The 23,277-nt window shown below is 42.4% G+C and overlaps 2 protein-coding genes across 2 annotated transcripts in view; one reads left to right on the plus strand and one right to left on the minus strand.

Moving 5' to 3' along the window:
* Window positions 1-22,299, minus strand: part of LOC310678399 (cytochrome P450 2J2-like) — a 232,250-nt gene extending 209,951 nt beyond the window's left edge. Inside the window, exon 1 of the mRNA XM_083442329.1 lies at window positions 22,222-22,299. The gene's annotated coding sequence lies outside the window, so the exon portion shown is untranslated. The remainder of the gene's footprint in view (window positions 1-22,221) is intronic.
* Window positions 1,950-19,470, plus strand: LOC310678352 (cytochrome P450 2J2-like). Its single transcript, XM_083442244.1, has 9 exons — window positions 1,950-2,223; window positions 6,969-7,125; window positions 9,111-9,260; window positions 9,602-9,762; window positions 11,251-11,427; window positions 13,006-13,147; window positions 14,480-14,667; window positions 15,712-15,853; window positions 18,077-19,470. Exons 1-9 carry the CDS (start codon window positions 1,954-1,956, stop codon window positions 18,262-18,264), a joined length of 1,575 nt encoding a protein of 524 aa, XP_083298370.1. The 5' UTR covers window positions 1,950-1,953; the 3' UTR covers window positions 18,265-19,470.
* Window positions 22,300-23,277: the final 978 nt, after the last annotated feature.

Consider the following 23,277-nt stretch of genomic DNA (forward strand, 5'->3'; position numbering starts at 1 on the left):
AAACATATATATATATATATATATACCGTACATACATATCCTGAGTCCCCTCAAAGAAGTCAACAGCAGAGCCCACACTAGAAAATGAGAAGAGGTGAGTGTGCAGTATGGTACGAAGTGGGCTTAAATAGTCTGATCTCCATTTCTCCCCTATAGGGCAAATCACCCCATTTGGTTGCCCATATTACCCATGTGGGAGAGTCCGTCTCTCCTCTTCTTGCAGGAGACGAGGGTGTGGCAAATGTTGCAGCAAGAAGGAGAGACCCCCTGGCTTCTTCAGCAGCCTCCTTCATCTCTGCTTCTGGACTGCTCCCTGCCAAAGACCCCTTCTGTTGTCTCTTCAGCTGCTGATACCTCCTCCTCCCCGTCTGCTCCCTTTTCTTCCTCTGCCCACTCATTGTCACCCTACCACCAATCCCCTGACTCTCTTCTTTTCTTGGGGATTCCTTCAGGGGTTCCCCAGCTGGTGCCTCCCACCACTCCTCTGCTTCCAGCCAGTCCATGACAGGAAAGATCTCAGCGATTTATGCTGAGATCTCAGTCAAAAATCACCTAGATCTCAATGAAGATCTTATCCAAAATCGTTGTCTATGCCAGCATTACTTCTCTGCCACTGGCATGGGGATGCCAACACAGGGGCTTCCACCATCTGAGGAAATGGCTTCACCCCACTTAAAGGCTGTGCCAGACCTGCCTGTATGCATGGTTTGGAAAAGCAAGGTTATATGACAGATACCTCAGACTTCCCTGAGCATTTGAGAGATGAAGCAGAGAAATTAAAAAGAAAGAAAGAAAACATTCACACAACCATGATGCTACCAATTTAAATGACTTTAAAGGGATATTAGACAAGTTTGTGAAGGATACTCTACTAATGGACATCATTCATGATGATTCTCTTCCATTTCCAGGAGGGATCACAAACCTTTTTAGGTCCATGGACACCTTGGGAATTAGGGATTAGTCACGGGGGTCAGCAACCTTTTCCGGAGGTGGGCCGGTCCACCATCCCTCAGACCATGTGGTGGGCCAGACTATATTTTTTTTTTGGGGGGGGGGATGAACGAATTCCTATGCCCCACAAATAACCCCAGAGATGCATTTTAAATAAAATCACACATTGTACTCATGTAAAAACACCAGGCAGGCCCCACAAATAACCTAGAGATGCATTTTAAATAAAAGCACACATTCTACTCATGTAAAAACATGCTGATTCCCGGACCGTCCGCGGGCCGGATTGGCAAGACGATTGGGACGCATCCAGCCCCCGGGCCTTAGGTTGCCTACCCCTGCCTATAAGCACCATGCACTTGGCTCCCAGATGAGCCCCACCACCACCAAAGGAGAAGGAGAGGAGGAGAATGTGCCCATACACACTTTGCTTTTCCAAAGTTGGATCCAGCACACATGGAGCAAAAAGAAGATGTAGGAAAACATGCCCATGTCCCAGCTTCCTCCTTTAGCTCTATGTACTTTTCAAGGGAGAAAAATAGGGAACCACCTTGCGAAGTGGGTGGGTGGGGGGCTCAGGCTTCCCATTGCACCCTTGGACAATGCCAGATTTCCAGGATCAGATGCTGCAAATACTGGAGAACAATAGTGGTTGAGGAATATTGCCTTCATGTCATGCCTGAGGGCTTCCCATGGGCACTTGCACTCAATAGGACTGATTGGTCTGATCCAGCAGGTCTTTTCTCACATACTTTTTAAATTTCATGAATGTCTGGTATGCATTTCCCCGAATGTTTGTGACACAAATCAGTCTTACACTACCTAGAATTCTAATTGCAATTCATATTAAACACCCCCCCTGGCATTTGAGTGACACACATAAGAATGATTATAGAGTTCGGCTGTGGTGCGTGCCTCGAGGTCTCATTACAGGGCTATTTGGATGGACCTTTGTTGCTTAATTGCTTTTAGTAATAGAGTATATAAAGAGAGAGAGAAATGCCAAGGTCTCTGAGGAATCAAAAAGCTCTTGAAGAAGGAGTGTTGAACCTAACCAGGCATCCTAGAAAGAAACAAGGTGAAAGAGACAGCAAGAGAAGGATGGAGATACGGGCATTTTTGATTGCTGTGCTGATGGTTCTTCTGATTCTGCACTTCCTGAAACAACTCTGGTCAATCAGGCGATATCCTCCAGGACCTTTTCCGCTTCCTGTCATTGGAGGTTTGTGGAAATCCGGGGCGAAGCTTCGTGAAGATACTTTCATTAAGGTACTTCTTATTAATAACTCAGTCTAATGTCAATAATTGTTTTATCAATTTTCCCCAACCATTCTGGTATTTAAGCTTAAACAGTACCATGGGTTTAAATGCTAACTGCAAGGACCACAATTTAATACACAATTAAATGCGATGAAACTCCTACACTTAAAAATCATTGAATTAAAATTAAAACTGAATTTAATTAAAAATCATCCAAGGTTCCATTGCAAAAGTAACTTAATTCCTTTTCAAGTCACCCAAAATTTTTACAAACTACTTTCAGGTGTAATAAGGGCAAGTAAAAGTAACTAACAAATTTAAGAAACAAACAAAACAAAACAAAACAAAACCAATTCAGAGATTTTGGAATTAATTCTGTGAATCTGTTAATCTGAATTAGTTCATTCCTGCCACTGCTGCTGTGTTATATAGGCCATACACAGGCAGACCGGAGCACGATTTCTGTTCTCATCCTGAAGCAAAGTTCTTAACCTGAGGTACTATTTCTGGGTTAGCGGAGTCTGTAGCCTAAAGCTATGTAACCTGAAGCGTATGTAACCCGAGGTACCATTGTACATCATTGTTGTGGTGCCCCCTGAGGCACTGGCACCCAGTGTGGCCGAACCGGTCATGCTACCCTAAAACCACCTCTGATGGTTATTCTGCATGTCTGTCCCCTCTGCTTGTAAATAATCCAAGGTAGTTGTGCAGAAACTTTGGCCCTCCAGCCACTGCAGAACACAACTCCCATCTTCCATGGCCATCAGCCGTACTTGCCGGGGCTGATGGAAATTGTAGTTTATCAACTTTGGGGGGGGGCACACTTAATGTAGTGGGTGTTGTAAGCAAGAAGAGGGGCAAAGCACCAAGGACAACTGAACACAGCCAAGACAAGCTCTGGTGGTTCTTGTGCTGAACTGTTTATTTAGCCCAACTGTATGTTTAGCTGGATGCATTTTAGAGATAAACTTCCTTTGTTTCCTAGAGCAAATCATTCCTTTGTCAGAAGCTATCCGCAATACAAATAATAGTAATAATATAAAAGGTCATTATTAATAATACTGAAAACCACAAAACCGTATAAAAGATGAAAATGTGCATTCAAAAATCACAAATCAAAAATGTAAGTTGTATACTGTTACACTGAGGAAGCGCATGACCCTTATGATTATGACCAACCAGAGATTTAACATGAAAATCTTTGCCCCCATTTTTCAAGCCTTTTGGAGCTATCACTTCTGGTGCATATGCACATCATATCTAAACCCCACAGCACCAAACAGATACATTTAAGAAAAGGCATTAAAAAATGACAGGGAACGTAGGTCCGCAGCATTCATTCTTGGCAGCCTTTCAACAGATACTAACCTGCATATGCTATTCAATTTCTTAAGCCTTGGAAAATCTTCATATTGGTCACTCAAACTAGAAACGCTTTTAATAAAAGAGCAAATCATTCTTAATGGATCTCGGCAGTAAACACTAATCTCCAGGTAATAATCTCACCAAGAGCAACTCCTCCTCCTTCTTCCATCACCTGTAGCCAAGAAAGTTTGTCTTCCATGAACATAGACTTAACAGTGAGTCTGTAAGTGACTGTGGAGGCCTATTCTGGATCCATACAACCTTCAACAATGGGGACATAGGTTTCTGGGCGGGAGTTGATCATGGCGAGGGTTTGCCAAGCGTGCCTTCCTCTTAGCAAGTTTCTCCCTTTTGTCTTGAGTTTGAGTGTCTTCAAAGTCCATGACACCTTTGGTAAAGGCTGTTCTCCAACTGGAGCGCTCGCAGGCCACTGTTTCCCAGTTGTCAGTGTTTATACTACGTTTTTAAGATTTGCCTTGAGAGTCTTTAAGGCTCTTCTGTTGACCACTGGCATTACACTTTCCATTTTTTAGTTCAGAATAGAGTAGTCGCTTTGGAACATGATAATCAGGCATCTGCACAACATGACCAGTCCAATGAAGTTGATGTTGAAGAATCATTGCTTCGACAATGGTGATCTTTGCTTCTTCCGGTACACTGGCATTAGTTTGCCTGTCTTCCCAAGTGAAGTGTAAAAACATTTTGAGACACCGTTGATGGAATCTTTTGAGGAATTGGAGATGGCATTTATAAGTGGTCCATGTTTCACAAGCATGCAGTAAGGTTGGTAGTACAATAGCATTGTAAACAAGCATTTTGATATCCCTGCGAATGTCCTGGTCCTTAAACACTCTACACTTCAGCTGGGAGAAAGCTGCACTCACAGAGCTCAGGCGATGGTGGATTTTGGCATCAATGTCAGCCCTTGTGGAAAGATAATTGCCCAGGTAGGAGAAATGATCAACATTTTCCAACATTGCACCATAGAGTTGGACTTGTGGTGCTGCAGAGGGGTTGTTTTGTACTTGTTGGTGCAGCACTTTGTTTTTTTTGGTTTTTGGATGTTGAGAGATAGGCCAAGATTTTCGTAAGCTTCTGTGAAGATATTTAAGATGGTTCGGATGTCATCCTGTGTGTGTGTGCACACTACGTTGTCATCAGCATACTGAAGCTGTATGATGGAAGTTACGGTAACCTTACTCTTTGCTTTCGGTCTACTCAGATTGGTTGGAGGTTGGATGGCAGCTAACAGATTGAGGCTAAATCCTGACAAGACAGAAGTACTGTTTTTGGAGGGCAGGGGGCGAGCAGGTGTGGGGGACTCCCTGGTCCTGAATGGGGTAACTGTGCCCCTGAAAGACCAGGTGCACAGCCTGGGAGTCATTTTGGACTAACAGCTTTCCATGGAGGTGCAGGTCAATTCTGTGTCCAGGGCAGCTGTTTCCTATCTCCACCTGGTACGCAGGCTGAGACCCTACCTGCCTGCAGACTGTCTTGCCAGAGTGGTGCATGCTCTAGTTATCTCCTGCTTGGATTACTGCAATGCACTCTACGTAGGGCTACCTTTGAAGGTGACCCAGAAACTATAACAAATCCAGAATGCAGCAGCCAGACTGGCGGCTGGGAGTGGTAGCTGAGACCATATTGCACCAGACCTTAAAGACCTACATTGGTTCCCAGTACATTTCCAAGCACAATTCAAAGTGTTGGTGCTGACCTTTAAAGCCCTAAATGGCCTCGGCCCAGTATACCTGAAGGAGCGCCTCCACCCCCATCGTTCAGCCTCCACTGAGGTCCATCACCGAGGGCACTGAGGGGGTGTGTGCAAAACTGAGAAGATCCTTAACTGTGAAGGTCTATTTGGGGGTGACAAATTTTGTTCTCGCCCAGAGCATCGTATTACAAACTTTGCCCTTGACTGCCACTGTGAAAGAAATGGCACTGGGACAGGAAGTTCACAGGCTGATCTTGCTACCATTTACAATTCAACACTTGCCATATAGAAAATGCAGCAACTTTTTGGCATGTTGCTGATTTCACTTAGCTACCCATGCCCTAATTATTCTAATATAACTGACCTTGTTTACATGGTTTTGTGCCTTTCAATATCAATAAGAACCTTGTCCTTTTACATTAGTTTTAATATTATTACTGTGTACCTTGCTTGTAGCTGCTGGATTAAGGAGGCTTATCTGTGAAACACATCTTGCAAAACAAAAGCTGAGCTAATCAAACAGCTTATTAGAATAAGCTCTGGAATTTGTCTTCCTTCTCTTCCATTGTATTCTGCCTATGACCTAGAATGCTGGGAACCTCCCGCCTTCCAACAGATTAATGGGCACAACGTTCCCTTGCCAATGAAGTAGAAGCTCATCATCTCTTTCCAAGAAAATGAAGGAGCTTGTCGCTCACATGTAGCTATTATTAGTCATTAAATTTATACATATCACCCTTAATCCACCTCTTGTAGAGGAAGCACACAAAGATGAGCCCCAGATGATGATTGCAGGGTCCTGATCAGAACATATGGGGAGAGGCAGTCCTTGAGGTATTGAGATCCTAAGGCTTTGTAGATCAAAACCAATACTTTTAATTGGGCCAAGAAACTAATTGGCAGCCAATGCAGTCAGAGCAGAATCAGTGTAATATGCTCAAACAGGCTTCTCCTGATGAGCAACCTGGCCACTGAATTCTGCACTATCTGAAATTTCTGAACCATTGTTAGATGCAGCCCTATGTATAACACATTGCAGCAATCTAAGCAACAGAAAATCAAAACAGGTAGTTTTCCATTGCCTTCTCCGCAAGAATTCACTCCTTGTCAGCCGATATTTTCTTTTATTTATTTGTTTATTTAAGCCATTTATAAGCCATTTTTTTCAGAGAAAGCAATTCAAAGAATACAAGACTACTCAGCCATCAGATAAGAACGTAACTTTTAAAACATCTGAAATTGGTAATAATCTCTAGCCCAGAGATATATTTGGGAGACCTCTTTTTAATTCCTTACCATATATTTGTCTGGTGGCGATGCTCCTGCTGTGACCCACCGTGGGTCAGAAACCTGACCCAGTGCTCTAGCCCAGTTTATGCCAACCTGGTGCCCTCCAGACTACAATGCCCATCTGCTCCAACCATCATGGCCAATGGGCTGGGAGTTGCAGTTCTACAGTCACTGGTGGGCTCCAGTTTCCACATCCCTGCACAAAATGTGCAAGAGAGAATAAAACAAATGGGTTGCGAAGGGAGGGAGGGAGGGAGATGCTGGCAAAAGAAGCTGTGAGAAGCTGTAGAGGTAAGGAAGGCTGGAGCTCATGTGTTAAGTTGAAATACTTACCTGTTTACTTTGAACATAACGTTCCTCTCCTCTCTTTTGACCCAAATGGTAGATGGCAAAGCAATATGGAAACGTTTACACCATGTGGACGGGACATATACCCCTTGTAGTCCTGTCTGGATTCCAAGCAGTGAAAGAAGCTCTCATTGACCACTCTGAACAATTTGACGAGCGACCAGAGCTGGCTTTCTTTAACACAAAAGGAAAGGGTGAGTAGTGAAGAATGAGACAATCTACTGGCATTTCCCCCAGGGAAAAATTTAAATGACTGTCTGGATAAACAGAACAAAGCTTCTTTATTAACTGCAGGAAATGGGTTGTTGGAGCCAATGCTAGTCCTACAGTAGACTCATTGTAATTAATGTGCATGGCTAATGAAGGTCTATTAATTTCCATGAGTCTTCTGTGAGTAAAACTTACCTAGATGCAACCCAATCCTCTAGCAAGTGTTTTATGGATAGCCTAACTACTGCCATTCATGCGCTAGTAACCTCCAGGTTGCATTACTGCAATGTTTGTTATTAGGGGCTGCCCTTGCGATTAGTCCAGAAGCTGCAGCTGTTGAATAATGCAATGGGTCAACTGCTCATGGGGGCAGAAACAGCCAACATGTTACGCCACAGTTGAAAGAATTCCACTGGCTGCCAATTAGCTACTGGGTTTATTTTATTTTATTTATTAAATTTATATACCGCCCTTCGTCAAAAAATATTGGGGTGGCTCACAGAATAATTTAATGATGTTGGTTTTGGTGTATAAAGGCATATACAACTTGGGATCAAGATACTCAAAAGATCATCTCATTCCTTATATACCCAGTCAATAACCAGACTCTGTGGGTGAGGGCCTCCTGCAGATACCATCAAAAGCATCAATTCTTCGTCGATCAGCCTTCTTTATGGTCCAGCTCTCACTTCCATACATTACTACTGGGAAAACCATGGCTTTAACTATACGGACCTTTGTTGGCAAGTTTGGTGGTACTGAACAATAATCCTACTTAGGGTAGACCCAGTGGGCAGTCACCATCATCGTCACTTATTAATTTATCAATTGCCTTCTGCATGAATGTCTCATAGCAACTTACAGATATATAAAAACAGCTAAAATGGTTTTAAAACAGTGCAGAAACAACAACTAAATATGAGTGAAAAACAATACAAAGTATACACCTGTTGAAGAGACCTTGAGCAAGGAAAGTAGATTGAGACTATATGGGTAAAAACTGTATGAGAGAGAAACATCAGTGACCTTACTGTGGGACTCTGCTATAGACTGCCAAACCAGACTGAAGACTTAGATGCTACCTCCCTAGAACAGAATACCAAACATTAAAAAAAGGAGAGTCATGGGAGACTTCAATTTCCCTGATATCTGTTGGAACTCAAACTCTGCCAAGAATGTAAGGTCCGGCAAATTCCTCCATTGCCTCACTGGCAATTTCATTTCCCAGAAGTCAAAGACAAAATCCCCCATTATATTCCTGCAAGGAAGTTGCTAAAATGTGGGATGAATGAGGTACTTGTTAGGTGGATTTGTAGCTGGATGACTGACAGAACCCAAATTCATTAATAGTTCCTCATCATTTTGGAAAGGAGGACAAGGGGGTGCTGCAAGGTTCTGACCTGGGCATGTTGTTGTTCAATGTCTTTATAAATGACTTGGATGGAGGAATTGAGAGGATGCTCATCAAATTTGCAGATGACACCAAATTGGGAGGGATAGCTAATGCCACAGAAGGAGTTGGGTTTATTTTTATCAACACTGGTTGTTTGTGCAACAAAGACTGAACTTGCAGGTATCACCTGAGTTTTCCATGATTTTAAATGCTAGACAAAATCCCCCATCGTAGATATCACATATCTGGAGATCTCACATTTTTCTGATACTGTAAAGTGCAGGGACTACTGGGACCACCTGATTTCTGTTCTGTTATCACACAATAATGAATAATGAATTTCTGAATGACAAAAGGCAATAGAAAGTGAGGTTCTGTTATGCCAGTATCGTAGAGATGCCCATATAATACTCTGAGACAGATTCTGCATCATCTTCTAATTCTTTGCTTCAGAGAGACCAAGTCGTTATTAAATTCAAGGACATGAACTTCAGTGAACATAGTCTCTTCCAGGCTGACAACTTAATTATTTACATTAATTTCTGTAAATAATAATTTCTCAATGATTTCCCATAGGTATTATATTATCAAATGGTCACGTCTGGAAGCAACAGAGACGGCTTGGAGTGGTTACTATGCGGAAGCTGGGACTGGGGAAGAAAGGCATGGAGCACCAAATAGCAGACGAGGCCCGTCAGCTTGTGGAGGTCATTGCAAGTTCAAAGGGTACATGATCCTAGGTGATGGTGATGGGTTTTCTTATTTTCCAGTCTGCAGAAATCTATGTGTACTGCCTCTGTCCATTTTGGAAAGGAATGTAATATGCTTTAGAATCACAGAATGGTAGACTTGGAAGGGACCCAGAGAGTCATCTAGTCCAATCCCCTGCAATACAGGAATTCTGACCACAGCTATCCCTGGGCGGACTTGAACCACCAAACCTTCTGAGAGACACACTGCCACATTGTGCTGGAGATCACAGTGGGTTTCTCTTGACCATCATAAAATCCCACTCTCAGCATGAACAGGAGCAGCTGAACTCACATTGGTATAACTTTATTTTGCAGGACAACCACTTGACCCCTCCATGCCCATCACTAATTCAGTCTCCAATGTGATATGTGCTGTGGTTTTTGGGCACCGGTTTGCTCTTGAAGATGAAAACTTCCGGAAGCTGATAGAAGCCATAGATTTTGTCCTAAAATTTCAAGGCAGCATCCAGCATTCTGTGAGTAGACATTTTCATTCCTACTGAGCCAGAGAGGTCCCCCAAGGATCTTAGGGCCGCCATTCAGCCTTCTGGAATCCATTATGATAGAGGATAGAGTGTTGGAGAAGATAGATTAGGTTTAAATCTAATTATATGCCACTGTCGCCATGAGAATCCTAATGGCGACTAACTGGAAGACTGATAAAATCCCTTTCAGGTCAGAATGATTACAAAAATTAGTTGAATATGCTAGCCAAATTAACCGAAAAATGAAATATAATTCAAAACAAGTATTTACAGTGGTAACTCTGGTTATGAATGCTCCTGGTTACGCACGCTTCGGGTTACGAACTCCTCTAACCCGGAAGTAGTTGCTCCTGGTTGTGAACTTTGCCCCAGGATGCGAGTGGAAGTTGCACGTCAGAGGCCTGCGCACAGTGGGAGGTGCCATTAGCAAAAGTGCGTCTCAGGATAAGAACTGTTTCAGCTTAAGAACGGACCTCAGGAATGAATTACGTTCGTAACCAGAGGTACCATTGTATTGCAAAATGGGAAGTTTTTAAAACATATCTTAAGAACAGTTGTTGCAGTTTGAACTCGGTCGTAGCCTTTGAATATCCTCTGTAGCTATATTAAGTAAGAAATAAGGATATAGGAGAAATAATACTTTATTATAAAAGGAATGGATATGTTTATGCAATAAGTTAGTAAATACTAAGTGAAGTATGGAAACGACAGGAAGTTAGCTGTTCACTAAGATTTATTGTCAGAATATATGAGTTTTGGGTTTTTTTTGTTTTGTTGTTGTTGTGAACATTGTTTCCCTTGTCACAAACGACATAAATGTACAACTTTTTTTGTTGTTGTTTAAGTATATATATACCATATATATACCATATATATATACCATATATATATGGTATTCAGAAAAGGTATGCAATTGATCTTTAATGCAGAAAATAGGAAAAAAGGAAAAGTTTTCTTTTTAAAAGATTTTTTGTAGAGCAAGGTGGGCATTATTTGACAGGGTAACGGGGGAATTTAATAAATAAAATAAGTAATAATAAAAATTGCAGAAGTGCACATTCCAAAGGATGGCTGTGTTTGAATTTGCATATTAGACAAATTCATGTTTAAATGTCAACTTACTTGAATGTCCCTCCCCCCCGCCATATTCTCCACCCATCCCCACCTCCTGCAAAAATACCACTCACTTGTTCCAGGAGGAGTCCTGGGATTATTCCCAGTTTTGGAATGAAGTCTGGGAGCTGGAAAATATATTGAGCAATGTTTTTCTTTCACATTTTCAGCTAGGGATAATTCCCAGAACCAGTTGTTGTGAGATTCAGGAGAAGCTGCAAACACCTTCCTTCTTCTCAGTTAGACTCAAAGTAATATGCTAGCCCTGAAGGATTATGCAGATTATTAAAGTGCTAATCCAAAACATGAAACATGTGACCAAGCTTCCTCATAGTAATGACAGCATTTTTGCTATCTTTCCTTTAGTTGTATGAAGCATTCCCATGGCTCATTAAACATCTCCCAGGGCCCCACAAGAAGGCCTTGTCCTGCATGGAGATGGTAGTGTCATTTGCAAAGGAGGAGATAGCGAAGCATAAGGAGAATCTGGCTCTGCATGAGCCACAGGATTTCATTGATTTCTATCTACTTGAGATGGAGAAAGTAAGTACCTGCTTTGAAACTGCTCATCCAAGGAATTGTTATATTCCGCCCTACATGTGAATACTAATGTCTTGCCAAGACACCAATATTTTTATTCTGAATCTCAGCTGAAAAGCACATCGAGTTTCGCCAAATTTCCCTCATAGTCATTTTAGTTGCTAAAGTAGGTTGACTTCCATCCATAAACATCTATTGAAACGGGTAGGAAATGCCAGGTATTTCCATAACCCCAAATGTGAGTGTGAATGAGTAGAAATTTGTGTGTGTCAAGTAAGGGGTCTTCCCTTTGGAGCATTGCTTCTGTGCATAAATTATTCTGGATTGGTGTTCATCTCACATTCAAACATGGGCAGAGACAACAGGAAAGCTCTACTGATTCAATGGTTTCATTTTTAATTTCACTTTTCTTCAGTGGAGGATAAGTTGGTGCATAGTTCTAACTCATGCTATCCTTTGCAGGAATGTATACAATCCCCCCTGTGTGCCTTGTGGCCTCAATCTGTGGCTCTCAATTCAGGCCAATTTTCTGTAGGCCACCTGTTCTGGATCCATCCATGAAGCAATTTAGTGGGTGGGGCTAAGGCTTTTAAAATGTTTATTTTAAAACAACAGCAACAACAACAACAACAACAACAACAGTATTATAACAAACTGTTCGAATGAGGTTTAAAAAGAAGGTTGGGAGGGGTGAAATTGCTAACAGCCTTGGGCAGTGGAGTGTCAACAGGAGACATCCCTGTTGACTCACCACCTACTGTATTTTTCACTTTTTAAGACGCACCCAACCATAAGCTGCACCTAGTTTTTAGAGGAGGAAAACAAGAAAAAAAATATTCTGAATCAAATGTTGCTGAAGAGCCTTTGCGCAGCTATCCCTCTTGGTGTTCTGGCTTCAGCGAAAGCAACGCAAAGCCTCCCAAAGCTTCCCGGGGCTGCAGGAGGAAACCCCAGCTGCTGGCAGAGCAGTGCGACTCCCACCCCCACCCCAAAGAGCAGCTCAGGAGCACGGGGCATCTGCATGCAGCCTGCCCGCTCTTCCCAAAGCTTCCTAGGGCTGAGGGGGGAAGCGGAGGCTGCCGGCAGAGCAGCGCGGTCCCCCCCCCCAAAGAGCAGCCCAGGAGCATGCCACACTCCGGCAATTTGGCTCCAGGGACCACACATTCGCTCCATAAGATGCACAGACATTCCCCCTTACTTTTTAAGGGGGGGTGGAAATGTGTGTCTTATGGAGCGAAAAATACGGTAGTCCACCACTGGTGAAGAAGCAGTGCTGGCAGTGGTGGCAGCTTCGGTGAGATTTCATCAAAATCTCACAGGATCTTACTGGATACCACTGTTGCTGCTGTCACTTTGCAGGCACTGCTGTGCAATGCAGGTAAGGGAGGAAGCAGCAGCATCAGGGCAGTGGTGGTGGCACCTTCCCATTTCACTTCAGGTGGTCTGATGGGACCCTTGACCCCTTATTAAGCATTTCCTGGTGGTATGGTAATAAGTGGGTGAAAGTAGATAAAGTAAGTGCTGAAGGACAGGTTGTAATGCATGTAAATGACATGTCACCTTCCCTATTTTCAACATCAGAGCAGGAGTGACCCAGAGTCTAACTATGATGAAGAAAACATGGCTCAGTGTATCTTTGACCTCTTTCTGGCAGGGTCAGACACAACCACCATTTCTTTGAAATGGGCGCTTCTCCTCCTGGCAAGTCATCCAGATATCCAAGGTGAGAGAGGGATCTATGGGTGCCTGGGCTTCTCTTGACCTCTTGACAGCGGACTGTAATTCTTTAAAGGTTTCATTCATATCTAATGAGGTGCTAAAACAAGGAACTTAAAGGAACGGAAATAGTTAAAAGTTAGTGAGTTTATGATGGAAGTTTTGGAAGACAAAGGGTTATCAAAATAAGTTAAATGCTTTTGACTTACTCATCTAGAAAGAACCCTTTTCCCCACCAACATTTTCCTACATAGTTTCTGGAACCTAAAATCAAGGTCAACAGAAGCAGAAGTGTAAAGTGCCCTGAATGCCCTGTCCCCATAGGAAGCTTCCAATCTATTATTACTGGGACAGGAAGAGATGAAGGGTCTGAATGTGTAAGAAAGTTGGAACAGGAGGCAGTTGTGGGTAGTGGATGAAGCTAAGTGAGTCAATGAAAGTTTTTCTGAAGGAGAGGAATGGCTGTGCAAATAGAGGGAAGACAATTTGAAGACTGGGAAACGGCATGGCCAAAGGAAGGGAGAGAAAGATGCATAAAGAGGTCATTGTTTTTGCCAGGGGTATAGTGATGAATCCTGAAGTCCAGGTACCTTCATGACAACCTGTAAGCCATACCCCGTCTAAAACTCTGCAACAAATATGAAATGTTAACCAATGCACAGATTATGACTTCAGTAACAGTGATTTTCTCTTTGAGAGAAGCTCATTTATTTGATATAAAGAGGCAGGGGTGCCAAATCAAATAAATTATTAGGGGGCAAGTAAGCCCCAGTCCACATTTGAATGGTAACATCCATCAACTTTGGGAGGTCCGGGCCCCTCAAATATTTTAGGGGGGAGAGCAAAGGGACCTCAACCTCTAACAGTTGGATCCCATGCAGAGGACTGGCCAAGAGGTCCCCAGCAGATGCCATCATTGCCTCTGCTGTGAAATAAGTGCCTGAGCCCTTTCCCTGATTGATGTATGTCAAGATCAAGTAAGGAAAAGAGGATTAATGAAAGAAAGTAGGAAATATTGTGGGGTGGAGGATATGTTTGTTTGTTTTTAAGTGTAAAACAGACAGCCTTGGATCATAGCCCTACAGCCAGCTCTAGTAACCGGAAACGGCTGAGCGGAGGTTCACTTTCCCCTTTTTCACCCCTGGGATCTATAGTAGAGAAGAATCATGTACATTGACATGAGCTCCTTGGAGGAATAGGTGGGCTATAAATGTAAGAAACAGGGACTCATTCACAGAATCGTATGGAATAAGTTCATGGGAAATAAATGTCCATCGGGGGGGGGGGGGGCGGAATGCAATATTCAAAATAAACCATATGTTTCTATCATTCTCTTCAGATAAAGCCTACAAGGAGATAGAAGATGTCATAGGTTCTGCTCACTCAATCAGCTATCAAGATAAGAAGAAATTGCCCTACATCAATGCTTTGATACATGAAACACAGCGCTTTAAATATGCCTTACTTTTTGGGGTTCTCAGGCAATGTACAGAGGATGTGAACATTTGCGGTTTCCTCATTCCCAAGGTATAGAAGCATGATATAACTGCACTCCTGTATCCCAAGAACAAACAGAATCACTGGGCTGCAGCGTACTGAGTGTTGCAGGCAGCCATTCAGGAGCTTGTGTTGTCTAAAACCCGAAGAGCAAGAAAACCACACAAGAGCAGGAGTTCCATCTGCAGACTTGTTTCACCATTGGCTAGTGCTATTTTTATTTGGTCAGGAGTATAGTGTCAACAGTGTGATGCAGCATAAAAAAAAAAGCTAATGCTATACAAGGCTGCATCAACAGAAGCATAGTGTCCGGAAATAATAGTACTGCTCTATTCTACTTTGGTCAGACCACACGTGGAGTCCTGTGTTCAGTTCTGGGTACCACAGTTTAAGAAGGATATTGACAAGCTGGAATGTGTGCAGAGGAGGGTGAGCAAGAGTATAAAGGGTATGGAAATTAAGCTTTATGAGGAATGATTGAGGAAGCTAGTTATGCTAAAGCCTGGGGGAAAGGGAGACTGAGAGGAGATATGATAGTCATCTTCAACTATCTGAAGGACTATCACATGGAAAATAGAAAAAGCATGTTTTCTCCTGCTCTAGAGGGCAGGACCTAAACCAATGGCTTCAAGTTCTGACAGAGGTGTGGACTTTCCTTCATTGGAGATTTCAAAGCAGAGGTTGGATGGTCTTCTGTAATTTAAGCTTTAGTTGAGATTCCTGTATCGCAGATGATTGGACTTGATGTCCTGTGGAGTCCTTCCAGCTCTGGAATTCTATTATTCATGTATCAAGGAGGGGAAAATATGGTGACCAGCACTCTTCCTCTGGTTTGGGGTCTTCCCTTTTAAAAGATGGATGGAGAGAACGAGACCGTCCTTTCCCCTGCCCATACAGGCAGCTTTTAAGTGGAAAAAAGTTGGAGATGAATCTGGCCACTGGTAAATGCACTCTCCCCACAAAACCCCCACCCAGTTTAAATTCAGTTTGAATTTCACAAATATTAGCCCTGGGGTAGTGAAGGACAATCCAGTGTTCTGAGTGCATTCCCTTTCAATTGTTTCTTCTTTGCAGGGGACTATGATTATTCCCGATCTGCGTTCTGTTCTTCTTGATCCAACACGATGGGAGAAGCCAACAGAGTTCAACCCAAATCATTTTTTGGACAAGAACGGACAATATGTGGCTAGAGAAGAATACCTGCCATTTGGTGCAGGTAAATGCCAATGTCCAAGCTATGTTGTGATTTGTAGGCATGCTTATTGGGGAGATTCCAGGAAATGACAACAGCAGCAGCAAGGGAGGCAGAGCAGAAATAACATCCTTCTGGCAGGAGTAGCACTGCTGGGCATGTTTAGGCTAAAGCTACCCTACATCTTTTCCTGGGATGTAATTTAGCCTGGTCTGAAACCACACTCAGAACTGAGTCTGCAATGAAATTACCCTGCTTTCTACTTCTTTCATCCTGACCTCTATAGGAGATTGGGGTATGTGTCAGTTTTCCGTTTTCAAAGAACAAAGGAGTATTTTTGTCCCGTATCTGTCAGGAGCTGGGTGTTTAATATCATCTGCCACGTGCTGTAAAGTATTGTTCCTGCAGAAATTCAGCAGACATCCTCATTGCTAACTTCCAAACATCTCTTAACCTTTTTATACAAATAATTACAGTGGTACCTCGGGTTACATACGCTTCAGGTTACACACTCCGCTAACCCAGAAATAGTGCTTCAGGTTAACAACTTTGCTTCAGGATAAGAACAGAAATTGAGCTCTTGTGGCGCGGCGGCAGCAGGAGGCCCCATTAGCTAAAGTGGTGCTTCAGTTTAAGAACTGTTTTAGGTTAAGAACTGACCTCCAGAACGAATTAAGTACTTAACCCGAGGTACCACTGTATGCCTATTCAATTGTTGGAGATGATGTTTTAAAGTAAAGATGAGCCAGCCATTTTTGTATGATAATACAGCATGGTTTTACAGGTTCTTCTGGTTGGTTTTCAGGGTGGAAAATAGGTATATAGAAAGGAGAATTCCAAGATCCAGGTTTGGGGCAAGTACTCTTTTGGTGAGAACACCCCAGCAAAGATTTTAAATCAAAAAATATGCAGCAAAGTAAAGTGTGGAAATATAGGCTGCTAGACCTTTAATATATGCCCTTGTGAGTTCTTTTCAAAAGTTCCCTCTTCCAAAGAAGAGGGAAAAGACCACACATTTGGTAAGTTTATAATGGTTCACATACAAACTCTCCAAAGGTCAGAGTCCTTTGCTTTTCCACACAGCATTCAGAAAACATTGCACAGGCAGTAAAACTTGACTTACAGTGCTGAAAGTTCCTAAATTATTGGTATGAGCAGGGCTTTTTCCCATCTGGAACTCACAGGAACTCAGTTCCAGCACCTGTCAGGTGGGCATCATTGCCATTATAAAAGGTATTTGTGGTAAGTTTTAGCACCTCTTTTTCTAGGAAAATAGCACTGGGTATAAAGACTTAAAAATGGCTTGTAAGACCCATGCAGTTTGAGCTTGGAGCACCAGCTCAGACCTCTTTTACAATGAACTTCTCAGGTGGGCTGGTGGAGAACAATAGGTCTGATTACCTGGGTCGATGCATAATGTACACTCAACTGCATTGTTAATGCTGGGATTTGTTGAGTCATAATTCTCATATTACACTTAGAATCCCATCGTCTTATAATGTCACCTCTGGCTGACAGCAGCTCTCAGGCAGAGACTTTGTCTCAGCCCGGTTAACTGTGACCCTACAACTAGGCATTCTATGAGCTGCCCTTGGAATATTAAACTTGCAAATATTATATGGCGCTTTCCTTATTGTCCCTGCCCAACAGCAATATACATTTTATGTTGTTGGGTTGGAGGGAGAGAAGAGTGAATTCAGAGTATTATGATTTCTTTTTTTAAATAATAAAAAAAAATGATTAGCCCTGTGCTGGACCTTCTTGCACAATGCAAGGTTAAGAAGAAGATTATTAAGAAGAAGATTATTAAGCTCATAGAACATCACCCTTGGGGATTGTGCAGAGGCAGTTGAGTATTTTTTTTTAAAAAAGCCTTGCAGCTCTCCTTCTGTCAAGCACCAAATAAACAAAGAAACCCAGAAACCTTGACACAGAAAACAAGGGGTGCAAGCACAAGGTAATCAGCTTCTACAACCTCTACTCCCTCTCTTCCCATCTCTTTCAGTTTCTTTCAATCTGGGTTTGTGACTTATCCCGCTATTGCTCAGGGCAGTTGACCAAAGTTTGCCTCTCATAATCAACTATGAAATGTTGGCACTCAGCAGGCTAGGGAATTGACAACAGCCTTGATTATTTCCCTGTCCTAACTATGCCTAGTTCACCATAGTATTGTGTAGAGTACAAAGAAATGGACACTGGAAAGTAAATTATTGCTCACTTGCTGCTTTCCCCTTGTCTCCTCCGCAGGGTCTCGCATGTGTTTGGGAATGCAGCTGGCAAAGACCGAAATGTTCATCCTACTGACCAGCCTGCTGAGAATGTTCCGCTTCCAGCTGCCAGAAGGAGTTAAAGAAGTCAATATGGAGGCTATACCAGGGGGTACAACACATCCCCATCCTTATAAACTCTGTGCTGTTCCCCGCTGCAAGGCGTAATAAAATAGGAAAGTTACAGGGGGCTGCACTCATGCTTCCTCCACTTGCCAAACTCTTTGCCATTCCTGACACATTAACCCCCTAGAGCTTCCCCTTCCCATCTCATGCAACTGCTGAGGTCTCTTCTTTTTGCAGCTCTGCTTTGCACCCATTATCACCTTCACCCCATCTCCTGTTTTTCAGGCCCTTTCATGCCCCTGCTTTCATCTTCAACCTTATCTCCAAGCCTCCTACTCCCTCCTTTTTGCAACTTACTTTGCATCCCCATTCTTACTCTTACTCCCTTTTTTCCTCCACCCTCCTTGTCACTTTCCTCAACTCTCTCCTACACACAGATAACTCCTCTTTCTGCACTGCCTTTTCTCTCCTGATTTAGCCACCCCTTTCAACCCCCTCCATACTGATCATAGAACCAAAGAACTGTAGTGCTGGAAGGGACCCTGAGGGTCATCTGGTCCAACCCCCTACAATGCAGGAATCTCAGCTAAAGCATCCATGACAGGTGGCCATCCAACCTCTGCTTTAAAGCTTCCAATGAATGAGAGTCCACAACCTCCTGAGGGAGTCCATTCCATTAACAAGCAGATCTTTCTGTCAGAAAGTTCTTCCTGATGTTTACAGCATGTTATGGTCTTAGAGAAAATTATATGAAAATGATCTATCAATGGTATCTGACAACAAGTAAATTGGCAAAAATGTATAAATCTAAATCAAATAAGTGTTGGAAGAGAAAGAAGGTTCTTTTCATCATATGTGGTGGTCTTGTAGTAAGGTTAAAACTTACTGGGAAATGCTATATAATGAATTGAAAAGGATGTTTGTAATAGCATTTGTTAAAAACAACAACCCCCAGAAGCTTTTGGGAATTAGAAGGACATAACTTCCCAAATTGTACAGACCTATTCATGTATGCTACTACAGCAGCAAGAATGCCCCCAAATGGAAAGAAGCAGAAGTTCCAGCAGAGGAAGAATGGATTCAAAAGCTTATAAAATATGCAGAAATGGCAAAACTTACCAGAAAAAGAAGAAATCAAGATAACAAACTTTTTATAAAAGAATGGAAATGGTTTATTGAATATTTACAGACAAATTGTAAACAGATCGGAACATTGTAATAACCTGCAGTTTCATAAGAGTATATATTTAAAGTAGATGAATAAATTAACAAAAACAATAGTTAACAAACTTTTCTACCTCTCTTGCACCTGCGATACATTGACAATATTTTTATTATCTGGACACATGCTCAGCAGACCCTGGACACCTTCCACCAGTCATTCAATAACTTTCACCCCACCATCAACCTAACAATGAACCAATCTATGCAAGAAATACATTTTCTGGACACTACTATAAAAATACAGGATGGACGCATAGACACCACCTTATGCCGACAAACATATCTACATGCTTTCAGCTACCATACCAAACATACCAAACAATCAATTCTACATAGCCAGGCTCTATGTTACAGCAGCATCTGTTCCAACTCTACAGACAGGGTTTCTCACCTAAGAGATCTACAGCAAACCTTTTTGGAACTAAAATACCCACCTGATGAAGTTAAACAACAGATCAACAAACAGACAGATACCCAGAGAGAACTTGCTGCAAGACAGACCCAAAAGAGAAAATAACAGAACACCACTAGTAATCACATACAGTTCCCAAGTTAAAACAGTTCAATGCATCATCAGAGATTTACAGCCTCTCCTAGACAACAACAGTTCTCTTTCTCAAGCTCTGGGAGGAAGACCTTCCATTGCTTACAGCCACCCAATCTTAAACATCTCCTCATCCTCAATAATACAGCAATCAGACTTAACATGGACACTGGTACCAGAGCCTGCAATAAACCCAGATGCCAACTTTGCTGCCACATATACCCAGACAACACCATCACTGGACCCAACAACATCAAACATACCATCTCAGGCTTACTTAATTGCTCATCTTCTAACATTGTGTATGCCATTAAATGCCAGCAGTGCCCTCTAGCTCTCTATATTGGACAAACAGGCCAAACCCTACACCAAAGGATAAGTGGTCATAAATCTGACATCAGGAATCACAAGCCAGTAGGAGAACACTTCAATCTCCCAGGACATTCAATACAGAATCTCCAAGGAGCTGTCTTATTGCAAAAGAATGACAACTTATTACTAAACTGAAAACTATGGAGAGACCTGGTCTGAATAGAGATATTGGATTCATGTCTCATTACGCATGCTAAAGCTATTTTTGGTCATCTGCATACTATCCCATGCTTTTTCCTGTAGGACTAATTGCAGTCGTTAACAGTCATCAACAGGTTTACCATACCCATTGAGTCAATTACCCATCTCTTACTACCCTTCTGAGAAAACCCCCACCCTCCCACTATATATAAGGGTCTGGTGACCTCTGTTTCAGTGTATCTGAAGAAGTGTGCATGCACATGAAAGCTTATACCCAGAACAAACTTAGTTGGTCACTAAGGTGCTACTGGACAATATTTATTTATTTATTTATTTATTTATTTATTTCGACTGCGTCAACTATTCTAGGCACTCAAAGAGAGCTGTTTCTAACTTGGTATTGTCAGGATGCTGTTAGTGGCTCCCAACTGGTTGCCCAGGAAAGTATAAAGACAAGGAAAGGTCTCTTAGTGTTCTTCTTGTTTTCAATCTTCACAGAGAGAGGCTATCAAACCCAGCCTCTTGGACAATGGCGTTGCCCCAAGTGAATCTCCACCCCCTCTCCCTGTCTCGCCCACTCCCTCATTCATCATTCTCATTGTCTCCTCTACATGTGCTGCTCCGTGCCCTCTGTCTTTGACCTCTTTGCTCTTCTACTTTTAAGGCTCACCGGGTTCTGGGAGATGGAGGGTCTGGAATGCATTCTAATGACAATGTATCAGCTGGGTATTGTTCTGGCTCTCCCATGATTTCCCAGCTTTCCCCCTCATCTGCCTCTGAGCTGCGACCTCCCTCAACCCCCTGTTGTAAATCTATACTGTCTTCCTCTTCCTCCTCCCTGGAAGGGTCAGCATGGGGAGACGGTCTCCACCATTCCTCCTCTGCCCAGTCCCTACAGATATACTCCAGTGAAATATCCCCCATGTCCGTTTCAATTACACACAGGCATTCCCCATTTTAGTGTCAATTAAATAATTATGCTTAACAGGACTTACGTGTGCTCCACTGTTGCATGCAAGGACCCAGACCGCAACCCCTGCAGAAGTCAGGGGTTCCCTGTACATGCCCATCTTAGATCTCAGCCCATCTGTAAGCTCCTTATGCAGCCACACCAAAAAGTGATGTTGCAAACAGACAGGACAGCACCCAGAGATGCATGTGCTCTTGGTTTTGTGTAGGAGTGCAAATATCCAGAGATGTAGTGATCAGGTGGCATTGCTATGAGGAATTATAACAAATATAGAGTAAGCCATCTGTGTCAGCAATGAAAGCATTGCATTGACTGGGTTTAAACTATTTTGATATGATTCTAGATCATTCTACACCTCTGCATCTCTGGCCATTTTCTCTACTGTCCATTTCTCTTGTCACGTACACAGCAGTTGCTTCGCCAGGCAGGCATCCTGGGCCATAAAGATAGTGGGCAAGTTTCTTTGATGTAGGATGTTAATCTTAGGGCCAGGAAACAGATCTCACATTAAGGGGATAATGGTCACTGTCTTCCTGGCCATCCTTTTTATCCTATGTATTGCTTGTTTATTACCTCCGGGGTTGCCAGATGCTCTTCTTTGTAGTTCTGTTCTTTGTTTACCCCAGAAGTATTTGTGTTTAATTAGTTTTAGTAGTTTAACTTTGTCCCCACGTGGATTTGTGGAAACGCTCAGAGGAAATCTGATTGGTTCTTACGAACACTCTGTAAAAAGCTCTTTTGTGAATAAAAACTACCTGGGCCAGGGGGCTGCACTCGGACAAGCACAGAGAGACACGATTATATGCACCCTTCCCAGAGTCTTGCTGGTTCAAGCCTCTGTGTGTATTCTTATTAATCAGAGTTCAATCCTTCCTTTACTTTGCGAACGCAAGAGTTTTGTTCCACTTACTTTGAAGCATATTACTTATGGAGCATATTAAATGCTTCAGTTAGCCGTGTGGTATGTTTTAGATGTGGTGCCTGATAACTTCACTAACTTGTAGTCCATCCACCTTTGGAGCCAGGTATGGTTTGGAGCTTGAGGAATGCTGGTGCAACAACATTTTAAAACAGATAAGTGAATCAGCACCTGTGTTTATGAGCTTGTAAACCTCCTAGCTGGAAGTTAAAAGGGAACACATCATTGCAAAGAGTGTAAGTTGTGGCTCCACTGGATGTTATGCTTCTGAACTGAAACAGACACACTGATGACTAGCTCCTGATAAATTGCTTAGCTTTTTTCTTCCCTCTTCTGTAAAGTTTTCGGAGCTACTCTCATTGTACAACCTCATGTTTCAATCCTGGCATGCCTCCATGGCTAACCTTTCCTGTCCCTTTAACTTTTTTGAGCAAGAGGGGGTTTGCCCATTTGGCATTGGTCATTCATACTGTGAATCGGATCTTAAAGTATTTGCGCATTTCACTTTTTATCTGGGCAGCTGAAAAAAGAAGAAGCCTATTTATTCTCCATTCTGAACTAAGCTATCAGATTTTCTGTCCCTGAATCTTCATTCTGTTTTTTTTTAAAAAAATAATATTTATTAAATTTTTTATAGTTATAAAAAAAAGAAAAGTAGAGAAAAACAATACATAAATTCAACAGACAATACATCAACAATAAAAAAGATACAATACAACAATACAACAAGAAAAACAAAAACATTTAAACACAAATCCAAGTTTCATATCTATAACTTTCATTTACTTATTTCCTCGACTTCCTCGCACCTCCCTTTTTTGTATTCTAGTTCAAATTAGCTGGTTCAACAGAGGACTTCCGGGTTGGCGCTTCGGGTTAATGGCGGATTTCCTCCGTCTCGGAGGAATCCGCTCCCTGGAAACAAGGGTCTGACCGCCACGGCGA

The sequence above is a fragment of the Podarcis tiliguerta genome (genome assembly GCF_965153285.1).
Source record: "Podarcis tiliguerta genome assembly, chromosome: 5".
NCBI classification, from domain to species: Eukaryota; Metazoa; Chordata; class Lepidosauria; order Squamata; family Lacertidae; genus Podarcis; species Podarcis tiliguerta.

Bases quoted from the DNA above. Each gene is read 5' to 3' on its own strand.
- LOC310678352 (XM_083442244.1), top strand. From the start codon at position 1,954: ATGCCAAGGTCTCTGAGGAATCAAAAAGCTCTTGAAGAAGGAGTGTTG. The intron at 9,763-11,250 runs GTGAGTAGACAT...TCTTTCCTTTAG, and splicing joins AAGGCAGCATCCAGCATTCT to TTGTATGAAGCATTCCCATG. The intron at 13,148-14,479 runs GTGAGAGAGGGA...CATTCTCTTCAG, and splicing joins AAGTCATCCAGATATCCAAG to ATAAAGCCTACAAGGAGATA.